The sequence below is a fragment of the Fusarium falciforme genome, chromosome 3 (assembly GCF_026873545.1).
Source record: "Fusarium falciforme chromosome 3, complete sequence".
Classification (NCBI taxonomy): Eukaryota; Fungi; Ascomycota; class Sordariomycetes; order Hypocreales; family Nectriaceae; genus Fusarium; species Fusarium falciforme.
Genome location: NC_070546.1, coordinates 2006154 through 2025467, shown reverse-complemented (window position 1 = coordinate 2025467; position 19314 = coordinate 2006154). Strand labels below are relative to the sequence as shown.

At 53.8% G+C, this 19314-nt stretch overlaps 2 protein-coding genes across 2 annotated transcripts; one reads left to right on the top strand and one right to left on the bottom strand.

The window, feature by feature from the left end:
- Positions 1–4244: 4244 nt before the first annotated feature.
- On the bottom strand, positions 4245–6122 carry NCS54_00394600 (Protein farnesyltransferase subunit beta; the record flags this gene model as incomplete). Its single annotated transcript, XM_053149500.1, has 5 exons — positions 4245–4497; positions 4562–4918; positions 4968–5085; positions 5143–5270; positions 5407–6122. The coding sequence occupies 5 exons, from the start codon at positions 6120–6122 to the stop codon at positions 4245–4247; spliced, it is 1572 nt and encodes a 523-aa protein (XP_053005475.1).
- Positions 6123–11082: 4960 nt separating this feature from the next.
- NCS54_00394500 (F-box domain-containing protein) lies at positions 11083–12162 on the top strand (the record flags this gene model as incomplete). Its single annotated transcript, XM_053149499.1, has 1 exon — positions 11083–12162. One exon carries the CDS (start codon positions 11083–11085, stop codon positions 12160–12162), a length of 1080 nt encoding a protein of 359 aa, XP_053005474.1.
- Between the last annotated feature and the right edge of the window lie 7152 nt (positions 12163–19314).

Below are 19314 nucleotides of genomic sequence, written 5' to 3'. Positions count from 1 at the left end.
GGTACTGTACAGTGTAAGCCTGTCTAGTTAGGTAGGCTGGGCCAAAGGCCGGAGGGCAGGCAGTCCAGACGGGAGGCAGGCAGGCCTTGGGGCCAGCCCCTAACCTTCATGCAATGATGAGTTGGCAATGCTTGCTTGTCGATGTTAATTAAAACAACATCAATAACAAGACTGGAACCTCGAGACGGCTCCGAGTAGCGGGACGTACTTGCTCGCGCCGGTCAACGCGGGGTACCGACCGTACCTTTCCTGACCTCAACTCCCTTTGTTCTCTCGTCAATCGGCCGGCCGGTACAACCACAACCGCCACCACCACCACAAACATCCCGCGTGGTTGCCTCTTGATCACCGATTTACCCAGCCACAAGCACAAACGCTGGGAGAGGTCGTCCATCGCAAACCTAAGGGCTCTCTTGATGGCCAGAGGCATCGTCCAGCTCGGAACCCATGATTCTCCTCGGACAAAGACATAGCGGTACTCTCCGCCACTTTACGCTCCCTACCCAGTGACACTTCAGTCTTCTTAGTTCACTAGGTCTGAGCTAACTGTTGAGAAACTCTCTAAACAGACGGCTCGCCGAGAAGCGCTGCAAGACCGCCATTGGGCGCGTTTGCTCACAACAGGGATGCCGAATCTCGTCGAGAGCTTGGTGGGTTCTGTGGGTTCGAGTGGGCTTTGTGGAGGACAAGGGAGTTCCATCCAACCCAGGCCATGACGGAGCTCGAGCTTCCAACGGCGGACGGCGATTCGACAATTGGAACTCTTCCAGAAGTCCACCTTGGGGCCGCTAGTTTGCTCTGACGTGACGACCACCGAAATCCCATGACACATGCCTCCACGCCCCACGAAGTTGTCCACCAAATTGGAACAAGATGGTCGGTGTTCTGAGCGTTTTGGGTTTGGGTTCTGGCCCCGTCGCTTAAAACAAGTTGAAGCAGAAACTCTGATAACCGCCAGCGACAAAAAAAGACGTGCTACGCGCCTTGCTCGCCCCATTACTTACCTTGGGCGTATCGCCCAGTGCAGGATATCCGCAAGCGAAATTAATCGAGGCGGCTATCCAGCCGGAAGGGTCAGCAAAAACAAAAACAATACCAAACGACATCCAGAAATTTTCCGCGCATCGTGGCGAGCATGTTGCGGGTCTTGCTGTGCCGTTTCAACCCTGGAGGTTGGACAACTGCGAGACCAGGCCAGCGTGAGATCGCTCGCGGCGTGAAGGAAAAACCAGAGAGGGCCCAACCTGCGGCCACTCCTGGGGCGGGCTTGGCACACCTGCCAGGCGCGACGGATGTGGTTCCCACGGTCTCCCATTGCTTTTTTGTCATCAGTTAGCCTCTTCCTTCTTCCGACGGTGCCTTTGTCTCTGCATATGTACTGCCAAGAGAGCTTGGATGAGGGGCGCGATGAGGGGCACATCAACCAGAAATGCCGATGATGATGATGGACAATGACGACGAGGGGCAGCGGAACGGCACATGATGGGTCAGCTCGATTCCCATCTGCTTGTCAGGCCTCCGAGGGGCACCTAAATTGACGGTTTGGCATATCCGCTCGACGACGAGGTTCCGTACACCAGGTACTTTTAAGTATCCTTCAAGTCAAGCGCCTTCCGGATCGACGGCTGGTAAAACTGGCCAATCCCACCACAACAGACGGCAACACTCGAATTGGATGACTGGGTCCGGTCGAATATGCAATCAGAGTTTGTCTATTCTCAGTTGATGGACTGCCGAGGCTCCCTGACGAAGGAGGCCTGGTTGGAAATGCTATGTTCTTGCAACGGCAGACAACTCGAGAGACACATGATACTGCAAGGCCAGAACGATTACGCACTCTAGACTGCCTTCGATTCAACTAGTAGCATGACTACTGCAAAGATCGACTCCCTCAGCCTATCTTTCGCAACCGTCTGTGTTGGTCCTTGTTGTGGTGACCTTTCATGGATAAGGCCTGCGGAAACGCCCGCCTGACGGGGAACCAGGATATGAACTCTGTTAGAGTGGGTAATAACAAACGGTCAAGAACATTGACGAGCGATCGCTGCCTCCAGAGCCTTGGTTTCCGGACATGGCCACAGCTACCTTGCGACAAAAGTGTTAACCGGCATTCGGCTCTCTTCAACATCATTTTGAGGATCACAGGCAGGGACCAGCTCGCTTATGCCCTTGCGGGCGATCTCTTTCTTACAACCCCTCCTCAGATATCCCCCAGTTAATTCTCCGTACGGATCGAAACCAGCTTCATTGGAAGGCAATGATGACACACGAACAGCACTCAGGAACATGCTACGTATAGCGAGAGACATGAAACTTAACAGGCCAAGATGGAATCATGTTGAAACGAACCACTCGATTCAACAACGCACGTCGGTCGGGTTTGAGACAGGGCCGTGGGGTTGTCTCAGCATCCATGCCTGCTGTTGACCGTTAAAAGGACCCTGTTTTTGTGGTCCCCACAGAATTCACGGTGGAGTGGATACGACAATGCACGTAATCGCAAAGAAGACTCGCTGCATTTGTGGGTGCTTGGGGGCGAGAAAGGCCGCCTGGGATGTTGTACTGGTTGTACTATCAGAAAGCACCGAGTTCACCCTTGAACTGACCGAATTCCAGACCCGAGGCGGCGATACCCAGAGAGGCCATGGAAGAGAAGCGCCCATAACCTGCCGTGCCGTGTCTCGGCTTCTATCTCTTCCATGTGCGCCACAATCGGGGCCGCGTCCCAAGTATCCCCCTTGTCCTATGTACTTTGAGTCCAGCTTCTTGCATGGACGTTTCTTCTCTCACACACGCACCTCAGTACACAGAGATGGGCATGGGCATAGGCAGTCTGGCTGCAATGCAGGTATGCACCAGACCTGGTTGCTTAAGATGCGGCCACAGACCGCAGTGCAGAGGCGGGGGCGCGGCGGTGGCCACATACGGCCCGCCGTTCAGAGGGCTGACCTCCGGGCAACGAGACATTCGTCCACCGGACGCCATTGACATGTACGAGTCTCAATCCCGAGGTCTGGCCTGATACGCGAGGCGGTCTGCGGAATGAGCCTGCGTGTTTGTGTGTGTGTGCCGTGGGTTAGGTCAGTCAAACCCAGGGCACGCCGTCAGAGAGCCTGATATACGGCGTTCTCTTGCCACGCTTCCACCCACATTTGCGCAGAAACCACTTTAAATCTCGCACCTGGTCGGGAGGCTGGTAAAAGGAGGACGTCAATCTCCCATGCTCATGCCATGATATGCGCCCTCATCGAGACCCGTCCACATCGCAGTGGGCAAAAGCAACGTGACTGAAAACAGGTGGAGCAGAGTTCAAAGTGCTGCACACAGGATCCATGGCCTCCCAAGGGCCCAGTCCTGGACTCTTGGATGCCGAGAAGCATGGGCCCGGCCCTGGCCTCGAGATGATGCGCAGACCCTGCAACTGCTACCGTCGTGGTCGTATGGCGTGGGATCACCGGCCTCCCTCTACCAGCAAGATCATGTGCATCCCAGAAGAACGAAGGAAATGGTAACCAGTGTTGGTTTCCAATCTCAACCTTGAGCGAGATCCCTGCCTTCTCCAGACGATGCGCTGTCAGTTGGTCATGCCCGTTGACGTTATGACACCATGAGGGTTTACATGGATTGGTGTTTGCCCTCGTTTCCCGACCCTCTCGGACATCCACCGCCCCTCGAGAACCATCTGGCCATGCTGCCGAGTCGACATGTAGGTAGGTGCGGATGGGATTCCTCATCTGGCGGCCGGGGCCTACGAGTCGGTCGGAAATTCACTGATGCATGCAGCCGGTTGCCTGCCTGTTGTGGATGCCTGTGCTGTATCTCTGATTCAAGATGGATAAGCATCGGTCTAGTCTGTCATACCTCGACGACGCAGACGCCATGTCGTGCTTTGGCCACCAGCCATCCATCCACCTTGGGACGACCAATCCTCGATCTGGCCGAACCAAGTCGCCATGAGTCAACTGAGATCTGAGTTCCCGCACGGCCAAGAGTTGATCCGATCATGTATTGGTATCAACAATATTGACATTGATGGTTAACCATATACTGCGAATGGCAAAAAGACAAGGACCGGTCATCGCAACACGGCAAAGAGAACAAGGAAATCAACTGCCCCGCCACTCGTAATTGCACTCAATCATGTCTCGTTTCTCATGGAATCCATACCAAAACTCTCTCAGCCTGACTTGGACAGGGATCCCTCCGCGTCACCAAATCCAGCTGGCACAGACACCACTTGGCAATCAAAAGCCGTGCTTGGATGCAAAGTAGTTCTGGATCTCTTCCACCTTGTGCTTGGGGATAACGTAGACGGGGTGCACCGTGGCGACGCGATCCTCCTCGTCAAAGATCTGTTCACCTTCCATATAAGGTGACACAGACCATGAATCTCCCGCCACAATTGCCTCGTGGGTGCGAGCAGCAACCAGGTCCCACTTGTGCTGCGCTGAACTCAGGCCGGAGAGCACATAGCAGGTATGGTAGGCGTCCGAGTACCTGTTTGTTGGGCTGGGTTTAGCGCTCACCGAAAATAATCAGATGCAGGAGGGGAGTTCCATACTTGCTCGGTTTGTCTCTCAGGCCACCCCGTTTGGACTGGTCCTGGCAGCAGCAGAGGATGTAGCGGATCAAGCCGTCACGGCTGAAGAGGCTATCCCTTGCGGCAGGGAGCGGGTGGCCGCCAGAACCGGCCGCCGCCTCCCCTCCGGGCCCGTTGAGAGCGGCCTCGATCAGGGGCCAGCAACCTCCGACCCAGTGGCTGTAGCAACCGTCGACAAGCTTGTTGGTACGACCCGAGAAACCGCCCTCGGGGGCGTACTGACGGGAAGACAGCCAAGAGATAAGCAGTGGAACGTCGAGATAGCTGGAGAAGGGGACGATCAGGTCTGGGTCAGCATGCAATGCTCCCATGTCACCACTTCAGTGGGTAGGCCATCGTGGGCCTGGGGGGAACAACAGAGACATACCGCGGGATGGCTCGATGTGGAGAATCGAGGATGGAGAGGCATCCGAGGGCGCAAAAGGCATATGCACCATGTGCTTCAACGCCCGGCTTTGCCGACACGCCGCCCTCGTACGTTTGACCTTATTGGTGAGCGATCAGAGAGCGGGAACGACTTTTGGGCCTTGTGCATCACCTACATTGGCGTACATAATCGGCGAGGCCTGTGAACAGACCAGTGTGGCCAGCGGAGCGTGCTGGCGAGTCCTGTGACAGCTCGAGAGGGATGTTGAGGAGCGAGATGATGACGGACGCGCAGTAGGCCCCCCTGCAACACGGTCAGTCAGGAGGATAGAGCACATACGAAAGGGATCGGATATGGGTAGGATCTCCAAACTTGACGGCTGGGGGTGGAAGAGGGACTGCGGGCCTTGACAGCCGGCAGTGAGTGCTGCAGTGCATACCTGACATCCTCCTCGCCGCCAAGGGCCATCTGGAACCCCCCGTCGGGCTGCTTGAGGGAGCATAGCCATCTCCACATGGCACGGCGGTCGACAACGTCGTAGCTGTCCTCGCCGCCGACTAGGGCCAGCGACAGGACGGTTGCATACGTGGTGGCGAGATGCGACGTCTGGCCGAAGCCGCCAGCGAAGCCGCCGTCGGGGTTCTGCATGGGGCGGACCGTGTCGACGAGGCTCTGGCGATACGACGAGACATCCTCGCCGAGAAGGGAGAGTGCGGCGAGGCACCAGTAGAAGATCCAAGGACGGCTGGGGTCGGCGGACATGAAGCCTCCCGGCAGCTTTCCAAGCTGCTTATGCAGGAAGTTGACATGGCGGCGACGGTCCAGATGGGGCAGCCCGTGGGAGTTGCAGGAGGAATGTTCCTGGGCCCTGAGGAAGGGCAGACATTCGTCAACGGTTGCGTCCTGCACGCGCGACGACTCTGTGAATAAGTCGTCACGGATGAGGGGCTCCGAGGTGAAGATTTCAGGGATAGAGGGCTCAACCCCAGGCTGCAGCGCACTTGCTGCTGCGGCTGCGGCTGCCATCTTGATGTTGGTGGTCTTGTTTGTGTTGACACTTGTGGTGGTGGTGGTGGTGGTGCTGCTGCTGTTGCTGTTGCCGTGTGAAAAGATGACGCGTGGTCGAGGACGGGTGAGGCGAGCTCTCGATCTCATCACGCAGCTGGTGGGATTTCCCTTTGTTTTGAAGTCGGCATCGGCGAGGATTCACCCCCTCTTCTCGTTGATATTGTTCTCCAAGCCATGGATCACCAGAGCGTCGATGCAGACAGGGTAGTTACTCACCCCCACAAAACCAAGTGGATTGTCGTCGTGTGAGCCCGTCGTCTCCGCTTCTTCCTCGGTTATCAATTCTGAGCCAATCACCAAGCTCCATCACTCTTGGGACAGAGAACAAAGATGGATGAGTTGATGGATGTGTTGGATCATGTTTTAGATGATTGCGGGAGCTAGGGCAAGCATTTCGAGATTTCCTTTCATGTTTACGCGTGGCCAAAGCTTCACACATGAGAGTTGGCTCAGTCCTGTCATCTCATAGCCTTGCTCCTGGAGCTAGGTCGGACAACTCTAACATTGCACGGTTATCTGGTTTACCTTAGAATACTAGACCACGCTAGTTAGCTCATGATTGGCTCTTTCTTAAACTCTTAGGGGTGGATGTTGAAGCTTCGGCCTCGACAAGGATGAATCACACTTACACGGCCGTGGAAGAGGGAGAAGTGGCCTGGCAGTTGAGAGCATGCTTGTTGAATATTTAGTTATCCCATCTCATATTTATGATGTCTATGAATTTCTCTCTAGATTTGAGCTTTTCAACGATGGTTATGCGTCTGGCGTTGTACTTCTGAACTCGCTATTTTCTCGCTCCTGCGTCTCTCGTGCAATGTTATACCACGCATCAGACCCCCAGGCATGAATTCTGACCCAACGACACTCGTTACTTTACTCCATTTCAATAACCTCATCCATTCAGGAAACTATGTTCAAAGTAATCCATCAAGTTGAGCAGCCCGAAGATTGTCACTTACCCTATAGCACATTACCTTCTAACCATGCAAGGCACTTGATATGGTGTTTTTCTTCATTTTGTAGCTATATATAGTTGTTTTATGTTGGAGCATCTATTCTGAGCCTATGTGAACTGTTCAATATGATCATTGAGCAGGTGGCGCAACAAGGGTGCGATATCGGTGAACATGAGAGCAGCTCTAGATTGGTATCTTGACCTCTGGTGAGAACATTATACAATGAACAGATCCCAATATCTCCGTAGATGGGGAAAACATGACTCACGTGTGTTAGTTTCAATACATGTATTATAAAAAAGTGTTTACTGCTGACACAAGCACACACTGTATTTCATATGCATACACAAACCCCTCCTGACCTCCAACAGGGCGACCGCTGAGCTCGCCATCTCTATGTATAATGTGGAATTAAGGATAAATAGGCTGAAAGGATTTTTGATGAACAGATCTCTCCTAGAGACATCGGCTTGAACTACAGCAATGGTTCTGTGGTCATGATGGCCACGACTGAGGGAGAACGGGGTTCGAGTGACACCAGATGGGTACTCGAGGATGGTTGATGGCTGCAATCTAGCGAAAGGCTACTTATGGCCTCTCTCTATTGCCTTTAATTGCAAATGTTGCTTGGCTCAATGATGTACTTGGCCCGAGAGAGTGTTCCTCAACACATAAAGAAGAGGATGATCCTGCCGTGACCAACTTCGATATCATGACTGTCGACTTGGAGTCACAGCATCAACATATTCTAGAATAAAGTGTTCCAAGGTGTTGGGTTTTAATTGTGTCATGTATTGATAACTGTGTTCCTTGTTATTGTGGTCGATGGCTTCTTTAATAGATGCCGTTGAGATCAACAACTATTAGCACATTAATTCACAATTAAAGACATGGCGATTTAGAGACACCGTTAGTTGAGGCGAAAACTGAAGGGTGACGTAGGAGACAAACAAGTGTCAAATTTAGGACTGTACCCCTTTCATCGCAAGATATCTTAACAAGTTCAGACCAACGGTGGTCAACGTTCCGGGGTCGGACCGCGAGATGTCCATTTCGCCCACATCATATAACGCTGAGATGAAACAGAAAGTGTGACAAAGTAGAGAAGACCTTGTACTGCTGAGTCAAGTTGCTTCACGCCCAGTTCAACATAGAGGCAGAGGGAGTGTCAGGCATGAGGAGCAAAGAGGCAGTTTGCACACAACAGCGAGGCTAAGCCCAACATCACATGAAACTGAAGCCTATAAAAGACATACTGTCACGTTTAGCGTTGCGATGCCTCATTCATCCGTCCACGTAGTCCAGTCAATGGGGTGCTCTACTAGTTGGAGACTTGACGTGCGCGAGCGGTGAACTTCTCGGGCATACCCGCATTCCTCCGCTGACCGTAGAAGGTGTTTCGAGCATATTGTTCAAGTTGTCCAAAGCCTAAACCCAATAGAGAGAAAGCTTGGCCGTCTGGGCAGGATCTTAAATATGACAACTCATGCCAAGACCTGGACGTCGTCGACTTACATGGTCCCTGTCCCCATCCGCACTTTTATCACCGACCCGTAAACACTAGTATGGCAGCGGGAGTTCCACATATAGTGTGACGTTCCTTTGAGGGTTTTTGGAGTTGTTGGAGAGCTTGATAGCTCTGTGTTCAGCAACCACCGAGCATCACGATAACCCAGTCTCAACATGTGGATTTCAAGCTGCCAACCCTGGCTCCTTTCAGATTGGTTTCCGGATCTAGCGTTCAGGCAGTGGAGTCGAGGATCCGCTTCCAGTCATGGGTATTCTGGAATTGGAGAAGTAAAGCGCCAAGACTCTCCGTGGTGATGATGCCGCTGCACGCTCTCAAAAGTGGGTTTGGATCCTCTTCACAAGCAAAAGCAAGAAAGGAGTCGACTCGGCTGGGGAGGATATATGCTGACAGCTGCAACAATGGTCCGAGGTTACGTCGTTTCAGTTCGGACCTTGTTGACCCGTGGGTTAGCTGGCCCAACGTGGCAGGTTGGGGTCGACGAGCAGGGAAGAGGGCTTGAAGGGACCTGGAGCGGTGATACAGTTCCGTGACCCCACGATGGATCTCTTTTCGTTCGGTTCACGACGGCTCTCCAGCAAAACAAGAGTCAAGCTCGTCAGTAGCGTCATTAGCGGACGCTACGTGTACTGACCCTGAACCCTGCAAGCCGGAGCCTCATCTGATGCCGAGGTGGCAGCGCATAGGCGCCTCCTTGAATGGACAACCGATATATTGAGTGTCTCGACTCCGAGGAAGTGTTGGGTTGGCTTTTGTATGCCTGAGAAGCAAGTGTCCGGGTGCAATTGCCGGTATCAACGGGGTTCCGCGGGCGCTATGTGGAAATCGCCGAGATGCGACATTATTCTGCGCTCAAGACTGCGGCAGGAGTCGTATCTAGGTGCAGACAAGATCTGGGAGATGAATGCTTACGACATGACATTATCAACACGTCGGACGATGGGCGGTGGCGATGAAAGCCACAACGCAACGGCATCTCGGTTCGGCTCATGCTCGCGAATCTTGGTCCGAGGGTTGAGATCCATGGAACATGGCATTGGATGGCACGGATCCATGTGCGGCAAGCGCGCAAATCCAGGGATCAATGATTAATTAATTGATCAGAGAAGAAAACATTCTTGCCTGGCTTGTCTTGTTTAGCAAGTCGAAGCGAAGTGAGCGAGAGAGCCAGAGGAATGGTGCCTCGGATATTGAGCATTATAACCTCGTCGTGCCGAGTTGTTGTAGGGCACATGTCGTCGTATTTACGAAGGAGGGACCGGCAGACGAGACGGACGACGCGGCGTGTGGTTGATGGAGGCGACGATCTCCCGATGGGCGCTTAGGTTGGGCCAGCTCAGCTCGCTCGCTTGTTGAGTGTGTAACCAGGGCAATCACCAATTGCAGCGTCTCTCGCGCGCCGCCCAGAGATGCCAGCGTTCCATAGAATGCTTGAATCTTCATTTTGATGGGCACATAAGAGTCGTGGCATTGGGGCAATGAAGATCAATATGAGGAGGGTGTCTTGTGGACGCCACCTCCACGTCTAGATTCCTGCTGTAATTGGGGTGTGTGTCTGTGTGCACCTTGTCTGGGCGGTTTGATGCGGCCCCAGAGTGAGGGGTTACGCAAGGGAAGGGATATTCACAAGTGTCCTGTCGTGTCTTGGAGTCGATGAGACTGGGGTCAGCCCGGTTCAATGCCTCTTGGCTGGTGTGGTCGACCCCGGATAGCATCATCGGTTTGTCCCAATCAGACGAGGGGGGAGGACAGCGTGCGGTGCTTTGAAACAGGCTTCATCATGTCTGTAATGGCGATGACAGCCAAATATGTACGTCTGAGAAGCAAAAACACCAAAATTGGGTGGATTTGACCCCGGATATGCTGAATCGAATTCCGGTGGATGTGGATGCGGAACCGGAACTCGAAGGCCGGATCGCCTTGCCGGTCCGTGGGGTGGGCGCCTGCACTGCATAGCAACGACAACCACACATACGCGAGATGGATGGGAAGAAGAGGTGTGTGTGTGTGTGTGTGCGTGTGAGGGAGAGTGTGTGCGCCCTCTCGCTTTTTGAAGGCAAAAAGAAAAAAGAATCATGTATATAGAAGGCAAGAGGGTATCATGAAAAAAAGGGAAGGAGGTGCCGTCCAACGTCAGTGCTTCCTTCCAAAAGCTTAATTCACTGCATCCGTCTTATATCAAGGAAGGAACCAAACCAGAGCCTCAATATGTCCCTGGTCAAACAAACACCACGCCTCGGATCCATTTCACATGCAACTATGGGGAAATCCCCTTTTTTTTTTTTTTTTTTATCCCTCGCCCTGGTCTCGTCTCGCCTCGCTGCTGAATCAAGTTTGCTTTTTTGAGAATGCTGGAATCTGAGCGGTTCGCTTTGCTGAGTAAGTACATGGGCTATAACCTCGGCCATGAAGCAGCACAACTATTTTTCCGCACTCTTAACCTGGCAGTGATCGGTCCTTTTCTTTCAATAATTTACTACTCTTCACAGAAAAGCCTACAGACAGAAAAACCGAACCGAAAATCGACTCTCCTCCCCAAAATATATATATATATATACATACAATGTGCAGCGAGCTCCCCCAGAACCTTTTCCACCACCTTATTCGACCCGAGGCCTCAGAGTTCAAGGGCATGATTCGGGGCCTGCCTCAGGCTGCTCGCCCCTCGCTCAGTGCCAGTGGCCAACCGCGGGGTTCTTCTTTGGGCCAGCTGGATCTCCTCCCAGCGGAGCTTCTGCTCAGTGTGCTCGATCTCCTCGACTTTCAGTCGCTTTCGCGCCTCTCGCGTGCCTCATCTCTGGGCAAGGACGTTGTCGAGGATCTTCCCGTTTATAGAGATGTTATCGAGCATGCCCCCGAGGCCCTCACAGCCCTGGTCAAGACTCGCCTCGTCAGCCACCACCCGGCTGCCCTTGTTCATCAGGCTCTCCACCAGAGCAGATGCGTCTCGTGCCACTACTTTGGCGGATTCCTGTTCTTGCCCACCTGCGAGAGAGTCTGCTTCGAGTGCCTGTACGAGAATCAGGCCTTCCGCATGACAACCCCAACCCTAGCAAAGCAGTGCTTTGCTCTCACAGATAACGACCTGGAACAGATCCCCCTCATGCATAGCATCCCGGGGACTTTTGGTCTGAGATTCCAGTTCGCTCACAAGCAAGTTGAGCACCTGGTTAGCGTCAAGCAGGCCAAGCAGCTCGCCCTCCAAGTCCACGGCTCCCCCGAGCAGCTGGCCGAGCTGAGGCCCAAGTTCCGCGCTGCCAACATGACCCCGAGAGTCCTCGGCATGTTTAGGCACTTCCACGAGGCCCCTCTGGAGCCCCCGGCCTGCGATATGTCGCGACTGCCACGAAAGGCTGAGGTCGTGGAAGATGATTTTGGCGGCATGGCCTCCATTCGCTTCCCGTCCCTGACTGATTCTGGCGTCGAGAACGGCCACCTGTGCCAGGGCTGCCTCGTCACGTACGGACATTACATGCAAGGTGCGCTACCGGAGAGCACGCTGTCAGAACTCGTTCCATCAGGTGTTGGTCCGTACCGTCCACTTCTTGCCATACTGACTCGTCTGTGGTCCGCCGACGGCTTCATGGAGCACGCACGCCAATGCTATGGTGTCCGTCGTCTCGTAGGCCAGTGCTTGTCGTGAAAAAAGGGCGACCCATGATGATGATGATAACCATGCCTGGGACGGACAATCTGGCGCCGCCGCGCTTCCACTCTACGTCCCAGTGCCCAAACCACTCTTGACAGCGTAGCTGTCCCTCTACCGCGCCGCTGATGCCTGCCGCATCAGCTGCTGCTCCTCCTCCTCTGCCGGACCTTGCCCATGAGCAAGACCCGAAGCCCTGAGATACCCTGATCTACTACTCCTGGACACATGTATGCCACGCGTGTTCCTCAAAATACCACCTGGGATGGCGTCGAGGCGATGAGATTTGTGTTATGACCGTTATATATCCACTCCTACTGATTGTTGCAGACAATTTTCGACGACATTTGGCCATCTTCATTTGCTTTTCTGGTGGACTTGCATATCTGGTTTCCATGTTATATACCTCTCAGCTCTGTTGGTTTAGGTTGTTTACGGTATGGTTCTTTTGCGTTCAGCCAGCTTGTTGTCATGTTTTACAGCATTATATCCTCTCGTGCGAGTCAATAAAGCTAAATTACCCAACTTTGAAGTCTATCGTGTGCTGCGAACGAGCCCGAGGTCCTTTAGGTGACTCTCTTGGATGATACCACGGTGATACTGACAACCCTTCATCTTGGTCGAAGGGAACATAGTGATTGGACCCTAAGAGAGGATTACATAGTCCGTTTTAATTATTATGCTAACATAATGCGTCAAGTTAGGTCTTGGTCATCGGCCTCAGAAGAGGTTGCCATACTACCCTATTCCGCGAAGTCGCCTGTCACGATTATTTAGTCAATCTTACAGCGGATACGGGGACATAGAAGCGTGAAGTTGGTAATTCATTGGTTGGGAATGCAACCAATATAAAATTGCTGACATCGATATGTTTCAAGTTCGCGATCCTACCTCCATGTCGCTCATATCCATCACGTCCGCATCACCACGAAACCCTACGCTCGGTGCATTCGATATTGTTGGCATTTCCAATTGTGTATGCACCTCGAACAAGAAATGAGAAACTCGTTGAAGCTACGAATCACATGAGTCGACGAGTGTGGATGAATAAGGCTTGGCCTCGACGCCTCCTTGAATACCGTTTTGATCAGTCTCACAGGCAAGGACAGTCAGTCGTACCCAACGACCCAGGATTCTGAAGTCCAAGCCCTGGTTGGACTCGTCTATCTCATTAAAAGCATGGACTGTTCAGAACAAGGCAGTGAACAAGGTGTGGTACAGCCGACGCCACGGGGTTCTAGACGCACATCTGGGTAACCCGAACCGGTCCACGCGGATGTCCCAGCGCTACTCAGAGGCTAGAGCGAGTCGAGGACATTGAATACCAGATCATTTAACCCCTGGTACAGCCTCGGCTTATACACTTGTAATCGACCGCGCTGGTGGTCTAAGATGGCTGGCTGGACAGGTTTCGGAGGGCAGGCGAAGACTGAAGCATCAGACAAGTTGGCGAGGTTCTCTATCTGTAATTAAAGTTACTACCAGGCTAACAAAGCTGCGTTTAAATCTTGCCAGCAGGATTAGTGAGAAGTTGGACGGGTGGAAGAAGGACGAGTGTGAATATATGGACACTTGCTTTGCAAAGTAACTTTCCAGAGTGAATGCGAAGAAGCCTGACAACGATAAGGGAACGTGAGTGGCCACCACTAACATGAAAATCAAGATCCAGGGGAAAGAAGCTGGAGAGAAAAAAGGTTCTCAGTAAACCAACTGATAGGTCGACAGCTATGGTCAGGGGCAGACTGCTTTGCAAGAATAAAAAAGACAAAGGAGTGAGAAGGAGAGAATAAAGATCATGACATGAATGCGAGTGCTCTGTAAAGAGAAGGAGAGGTGCGACCAAGATCAGGGGAAGCAAGAGGTTCCCGAGGAAGATGAGTCAAGCATTGTTCAAGATGAAGCGGAGGGACGGGAGTGTTGATGAGGAGAATGACACAGGCTCTCAGAACATAACTGTTAAATTTACTACCTACAAGTGATGGACAACACTCGCAGTCGTCAGTCTCAGTGACGACCATATTCCATCGTCAACTGGAAATGCCCCCTGAAACTTGCCATGAGAATCCCTTCGCCGACTTCGCTCAAGTTGCCCTTCATCAATAGAGTCACAATGACGGTGAGTCAAGATCACTCCGGAATCGCATCGTTTCTTGCCTGCGGAGCCCAACGTCTGCAGGTGAGGACAACACCACAGAGTTAGCGTGTATGTATGGAAGCAAACACGTCAAAAAAAAGTATCTGATGCCGCGCTTCACCAAGTAGGAGCTCGCTCAGTAAGCGCCCAAGAATAAAGAGGGTCTCGAGAGTAAGAGGATCCAGACTCGGCCGAGAATCCTGGCATGGGGATTTCAACCGACACGGTCCCCCCATCCTGGCAATCTGCCTATGTAATGTAACCCAGGCCGACTCGACGCTCATGCATCTGCCGTTGAGCGCTTGGTGACGTGGCTAGCTTGACATCATCATACCTTACCTATCTGAAGATTTTCAGCAGCAGCAGCAGCCATGGGCGGCCGCATCTACACCATTTTGGACCGTTGACGATGCGACCTGTTCTCTGCACCAGCACGAGGTAAAACTCCACTGCTTGGGCATGAAGTGCGAGCGTCTATCTTGCTTGCTTGTGACACTGAGACATGGGGACGGTGCGTGCCGTGCCTCGTGGCGAGATGCGTGTGTCTCTGAATGCCAGAGCCTGATCTTGTTTTTGGAAATAACGTGACATGTCAGTCTGCTATCAGTGAGGCCGTTGGTCTTGGATCACTGGTCTTGATACCAACGAGTGTTTATGCCTTAAGCGTGGAAGGCGTGTTATAAAGAAGGCGTGTCTTGTCAACACGCGAGAAGTGCTTCAACGCGACGAATGGTCTCGGCACTTTGCTCACATTGGCATATTGACGTTTCTCTTACCTGTATGTAGCCCACAACATTGGACTCGTGGTTGGAAGCATGTTAGTCGTGATGTCAGCTGTTGCTTCAATCATCCCACCGCTCACTATCATGAGCTGTCCGGCCTGAGCCAGACTTCTAAGTCCGAGTCTGCCGAAGGGCTCAATGAATGCCCAAGTAAAGCAGTTCAAGCTGGACTTTTGTATAGTGCTGTATTGTAGTATGTCAGGCTTGGACTTGCCTTGGATGTTGCTAGACAGAATAGACGAGCTGCTTGCCCTGGCAACTCGAGGAGCGACGAAATCGTCCACACCACGAAATCCTCGACTAGACCTGCCAACTATGCAATCCCTCAGAGATCCCAAAGGAGATGTCGACACACGGTCCATGCTTGTAGTGGGGAATGCTCGTCGGAGCCTGTGTGGAGTTGACGTCGGAGGCTCGGACTTGGATAGCAAACGTACTATGTACTGTAGTATCGTGCTACAGTAATGCGGCACATCATAGAGAGAGGGATTAATCAAACGTAGAGCGAGACTATCTCTGGCTCTTCCTCGGTTGTCGATGCCAGGTCAAACGAGCGAGGCGTCTATCTTTCGTCGGCGTCGGCCGCCAAAAGAGATGGCGGTTGTTCCCGGGAGCCATCTCCAAGCCTTCGAATTCCCCCTGCAGCAGAAATGGCCTGATGGGAAGAAAATTGCTGGTTGGCCACCAACTGACAGTGGATCGAGCTGCGATGCGGCTGACATCCATATTTTTTGCTGGGGACGCGCGAGAGGCACCGTCAACGTCGGGTCGAGGCTGTCTGCCTGTCGCCTTTGTTTTGTTTGGACTCGACCCGACAACTGCATGGCAGCCAGACCTGGTCTGCCTATGCCTATCATGAGGAGATCTGCAGGGTCTCCAACGTAACCCAGGACTATTGGAGGGGCTACTGGCGCGCGTACGCCTCTCTGGCCTGACTCGGGGCCAAGTCTGTGGCAGGTCGGAGATGGGCATTCATTCTGTTGAGGACGCTCGCTCGAGAGGAGCAGCTCATCCGCATGAAGCGCTTCAATCCCCTAGGCGCGCGCCGTCTGCTACTATCCCATCCCACATCCCCCATCCTCCATTCTCGGAGGAATAAGGACGCAGATCCTTCTTGGACTAGAGGGAGGCGTGCAAGGCGTGCCACCACCAGGTGAGACGTGCACACGGAAAGCAGCTAGGATCTCGCGGGAGCACCCTGGTCATAGATGCGGTCAAGCAATCAGGGGAAGGTCAGAGATTGATATGGAACAGGGCAGCTGAAGAGGGGGTGGTTAGCTTGGGACGAGCCACGAGCCATGGGCGTTCCTGAAGGGTCATGCTCTCAACTGATGATACTATCGTTGTCCACTCCCGGCGTGGGGAGGTGCTGACATCACCATCACGGCTCGTGTTGCAACATGAACGGGCGATCCGCCGGCCGGATCGCAGGCCAGATTGTGCGTGGTGTCTCTAAGCCTTGTGCTGCTATCTCGAGAGACAAGACACACAGACATCAGGTGGCCACTGCTTCACAACTCCGGGGAGAGGTTGGCCAACGCGGTGCGTGGCTGACGAGCACGACACCATGCAGTGCATTGACCTGATACTCTTGTGTGTGGCCGGCAATTCCCTGCTTCCTTGATATCACAGATGCACCCTCAGCGCTCAAGATGTCATCGATGCCGCATGTGGGTGCCGCCAGCTGCTTTTTCTGCAGTCGATATGTGCACCTCAGAGGCACTTGTTGCGCACGACATACTCCGAGATCGTGGCCCAGGTTCTCCAGTCTGCCCGCCGCAGAGATGCCCTTGTCGGCGGTTGCGGTATGAGCCCATCAGGCTCTTTCTGATTCCAGGGCTCGCCTCTGTTCCTCGCGAGGATGCAAGCCTGGGGAACCTGGTCACCCAAGCGCAAGCGAGCTTCGAGTTGCGTCAACCGTACTTGTTCAGTCAGAATGTTGCGACCTCGTGTCAGACTTGGCAGGCTTCACGATAGGAGAGCCACTTTGATGGTGGAGAACCGTGGGCATACTGTAGGTTCGTGTCAAGGCTGCTGGAGGACCGGATGCCTCCTCCTCCTGGTGATGGATCAACCATCTGGAAGAGAAGGACAGGCCACGAGCTTGCAGAGGACAAAGACTGAGGAACGATATACCGCATTAACTCACATGCGCGGACATATCGTGCAGATCCGGAACAGGAATCGAGACGAGATTTTGCCAGAGAATAGCCCCCTGATTGGCTGCCGTACTTGGATGGAGGTGCCTCTGCACCCATCTTTGACGTGTTCGCTGGCAGTGCATCACGAGCACAGGTCTCAGACGGCCAAGGTGACAGACAGATGGATGGGGGCTTCTTGGGAAATAGAGCGGGATCGACGGCAGAGCAAGGTTTGCGCGACCCTGGTGGAGTCTGAACAGGCCAACACTGTGCACCGTCGGTCTCTCTGCCCTTTTGCAAGTAAACCCCCTCGAGCATGGGTTCGAAGGCTGGTCGCTGCCGGTCCCTCTGATTCTGGAGACGGCTGGCCATGGTCTGTCGAGCGATTTACCGCCCGAGTCACGAAACAACAACAGCCGAGTTCCCCTGCTCCGAGACTCCGTGTCGATCCTGGCCCATCGCGCCTCAGTTTTTCAGGGACCTCGAGAACTGAACTCAAATCGGACGGAGTCGCAAGGCCGCATTCTCCTGCTTAAACTGTCCACCTCCAAGGTACCAGAGTACAAAGTACAAAGGAGCACACCCTCACACGTGCAGCTTTGCGGTGCATTCCAAGCCTCAAGACACCAGAGGGCCAGCCCGCGACGGTTGTGCGTCCATCAGCATGTGGCTTACTGCCGCGAACCAGTTGGGGATGACTTGCGTGGCGGACCGGAGCGCCGTGACGGACATGTCTTGGAGCGACTCGGCGTGGGCGAGCTAATCACCAAGAACTGCAACACACGATGGTAGATTGGTGGAGTAGTTTGATGCGCGACGTGCAGGAGCCCGAGGCCAGAACAGGCATGACAAGAGGCCGATTAAAGCCAAAGAGATTTGGCATCCGCAGTCAGGGTAAGATAGGCCGGTATAGGTTCGCCACGATGAAGACTGTTGCACGCCAATGCAGCCTGTGCTGTAACGATACGCTGCTGCAAGGTGAGGTGGGCGGGATACGACGGCGTTGACGGCCAAGTTTGATGGATGGATGTGAGCCCCTCCAGGGGACCGCGGTACAGTGCGGAGACACAGTGCGCAACCCAGCTAGTGACCTCTGAAAAGGGTGTATTGCGAGTGGAGGACCTGAGCTATGGCGCCTAGCGCACTGTGCTAGTTCCGGCCCTGAATCCTTAGTTGAACAATGCAGCCGAGGCTGGCCTCAATTCGGAGGCTGGGGGACTCGAGAAACAAGATGGCGTAAGGGTGTGAATTTGTCTTGCCATGGTAATCTGATAATATCCTCATCTGGGTGCAGGTCCAGGGCGACGCCTCGGGCGGATCTGAGAAACGAGGCACGCTCAATGAGGGCCAGTCAGGGACAGAGCTCCATCGCCATCTGCAAACTACCCGCGCTCGATGCAGCTGCATCGATAAATGGCCGCGACGGATCTGCTGGCGAGGCGCCCCGCTGCATATCGTGACTTTTCGACACGGACGGGATTGAGGACCAAGTGGGAAGGGGCTATTTTGGTGGATGTCGATGGCTGGCCCATGTGCCCTGGGTTTGGTCCCTGTTTAGAACCTTGTTTGCTGCGATAGGCCGAGTTCTTGAATCAAGTCAAGTAAATCGGCCTCAGGTGGACTCGATCGGGGACTGGATCACGACCCTCGGACGTTTGGCGGCGGCCGCGGCTGTTGAGGTGGTCGGGAAGGTGGACTGTGCGCACTGTGCTGGGGATACCGTGGTCGTGTTTGCCGCTGTCAGCAAGTTGTGGCCTCTCTAGCGCGACCGCTCTGACAGTTGTACAGGGCGCCAGGCGCTCTATGCACTGTACTCGCTCTAGAGCTCACAGTGCATTACTTCGCCCATCCCTCGACCCTCATTGGTCGAGCGCCTCCACATGGGGCGCAGGAAGGTTGCAGCAGAAGGGTTCCGGGGTGTGGTCCCTTCCCTTCAGCGGGTCGGGTGCGTCCTCCAGCGGATGAGTTTAGCGGGCTATTCAGCGGCTGCTCAGTGGCCGCTTAGTGAGTGGGCGCCCTGGTGGGTGCTTTGAGGTGGCTTGGCGGCGCCCATTGGCTGCATGTCCCGGCTGGGGCTGGACGACGCTTCACC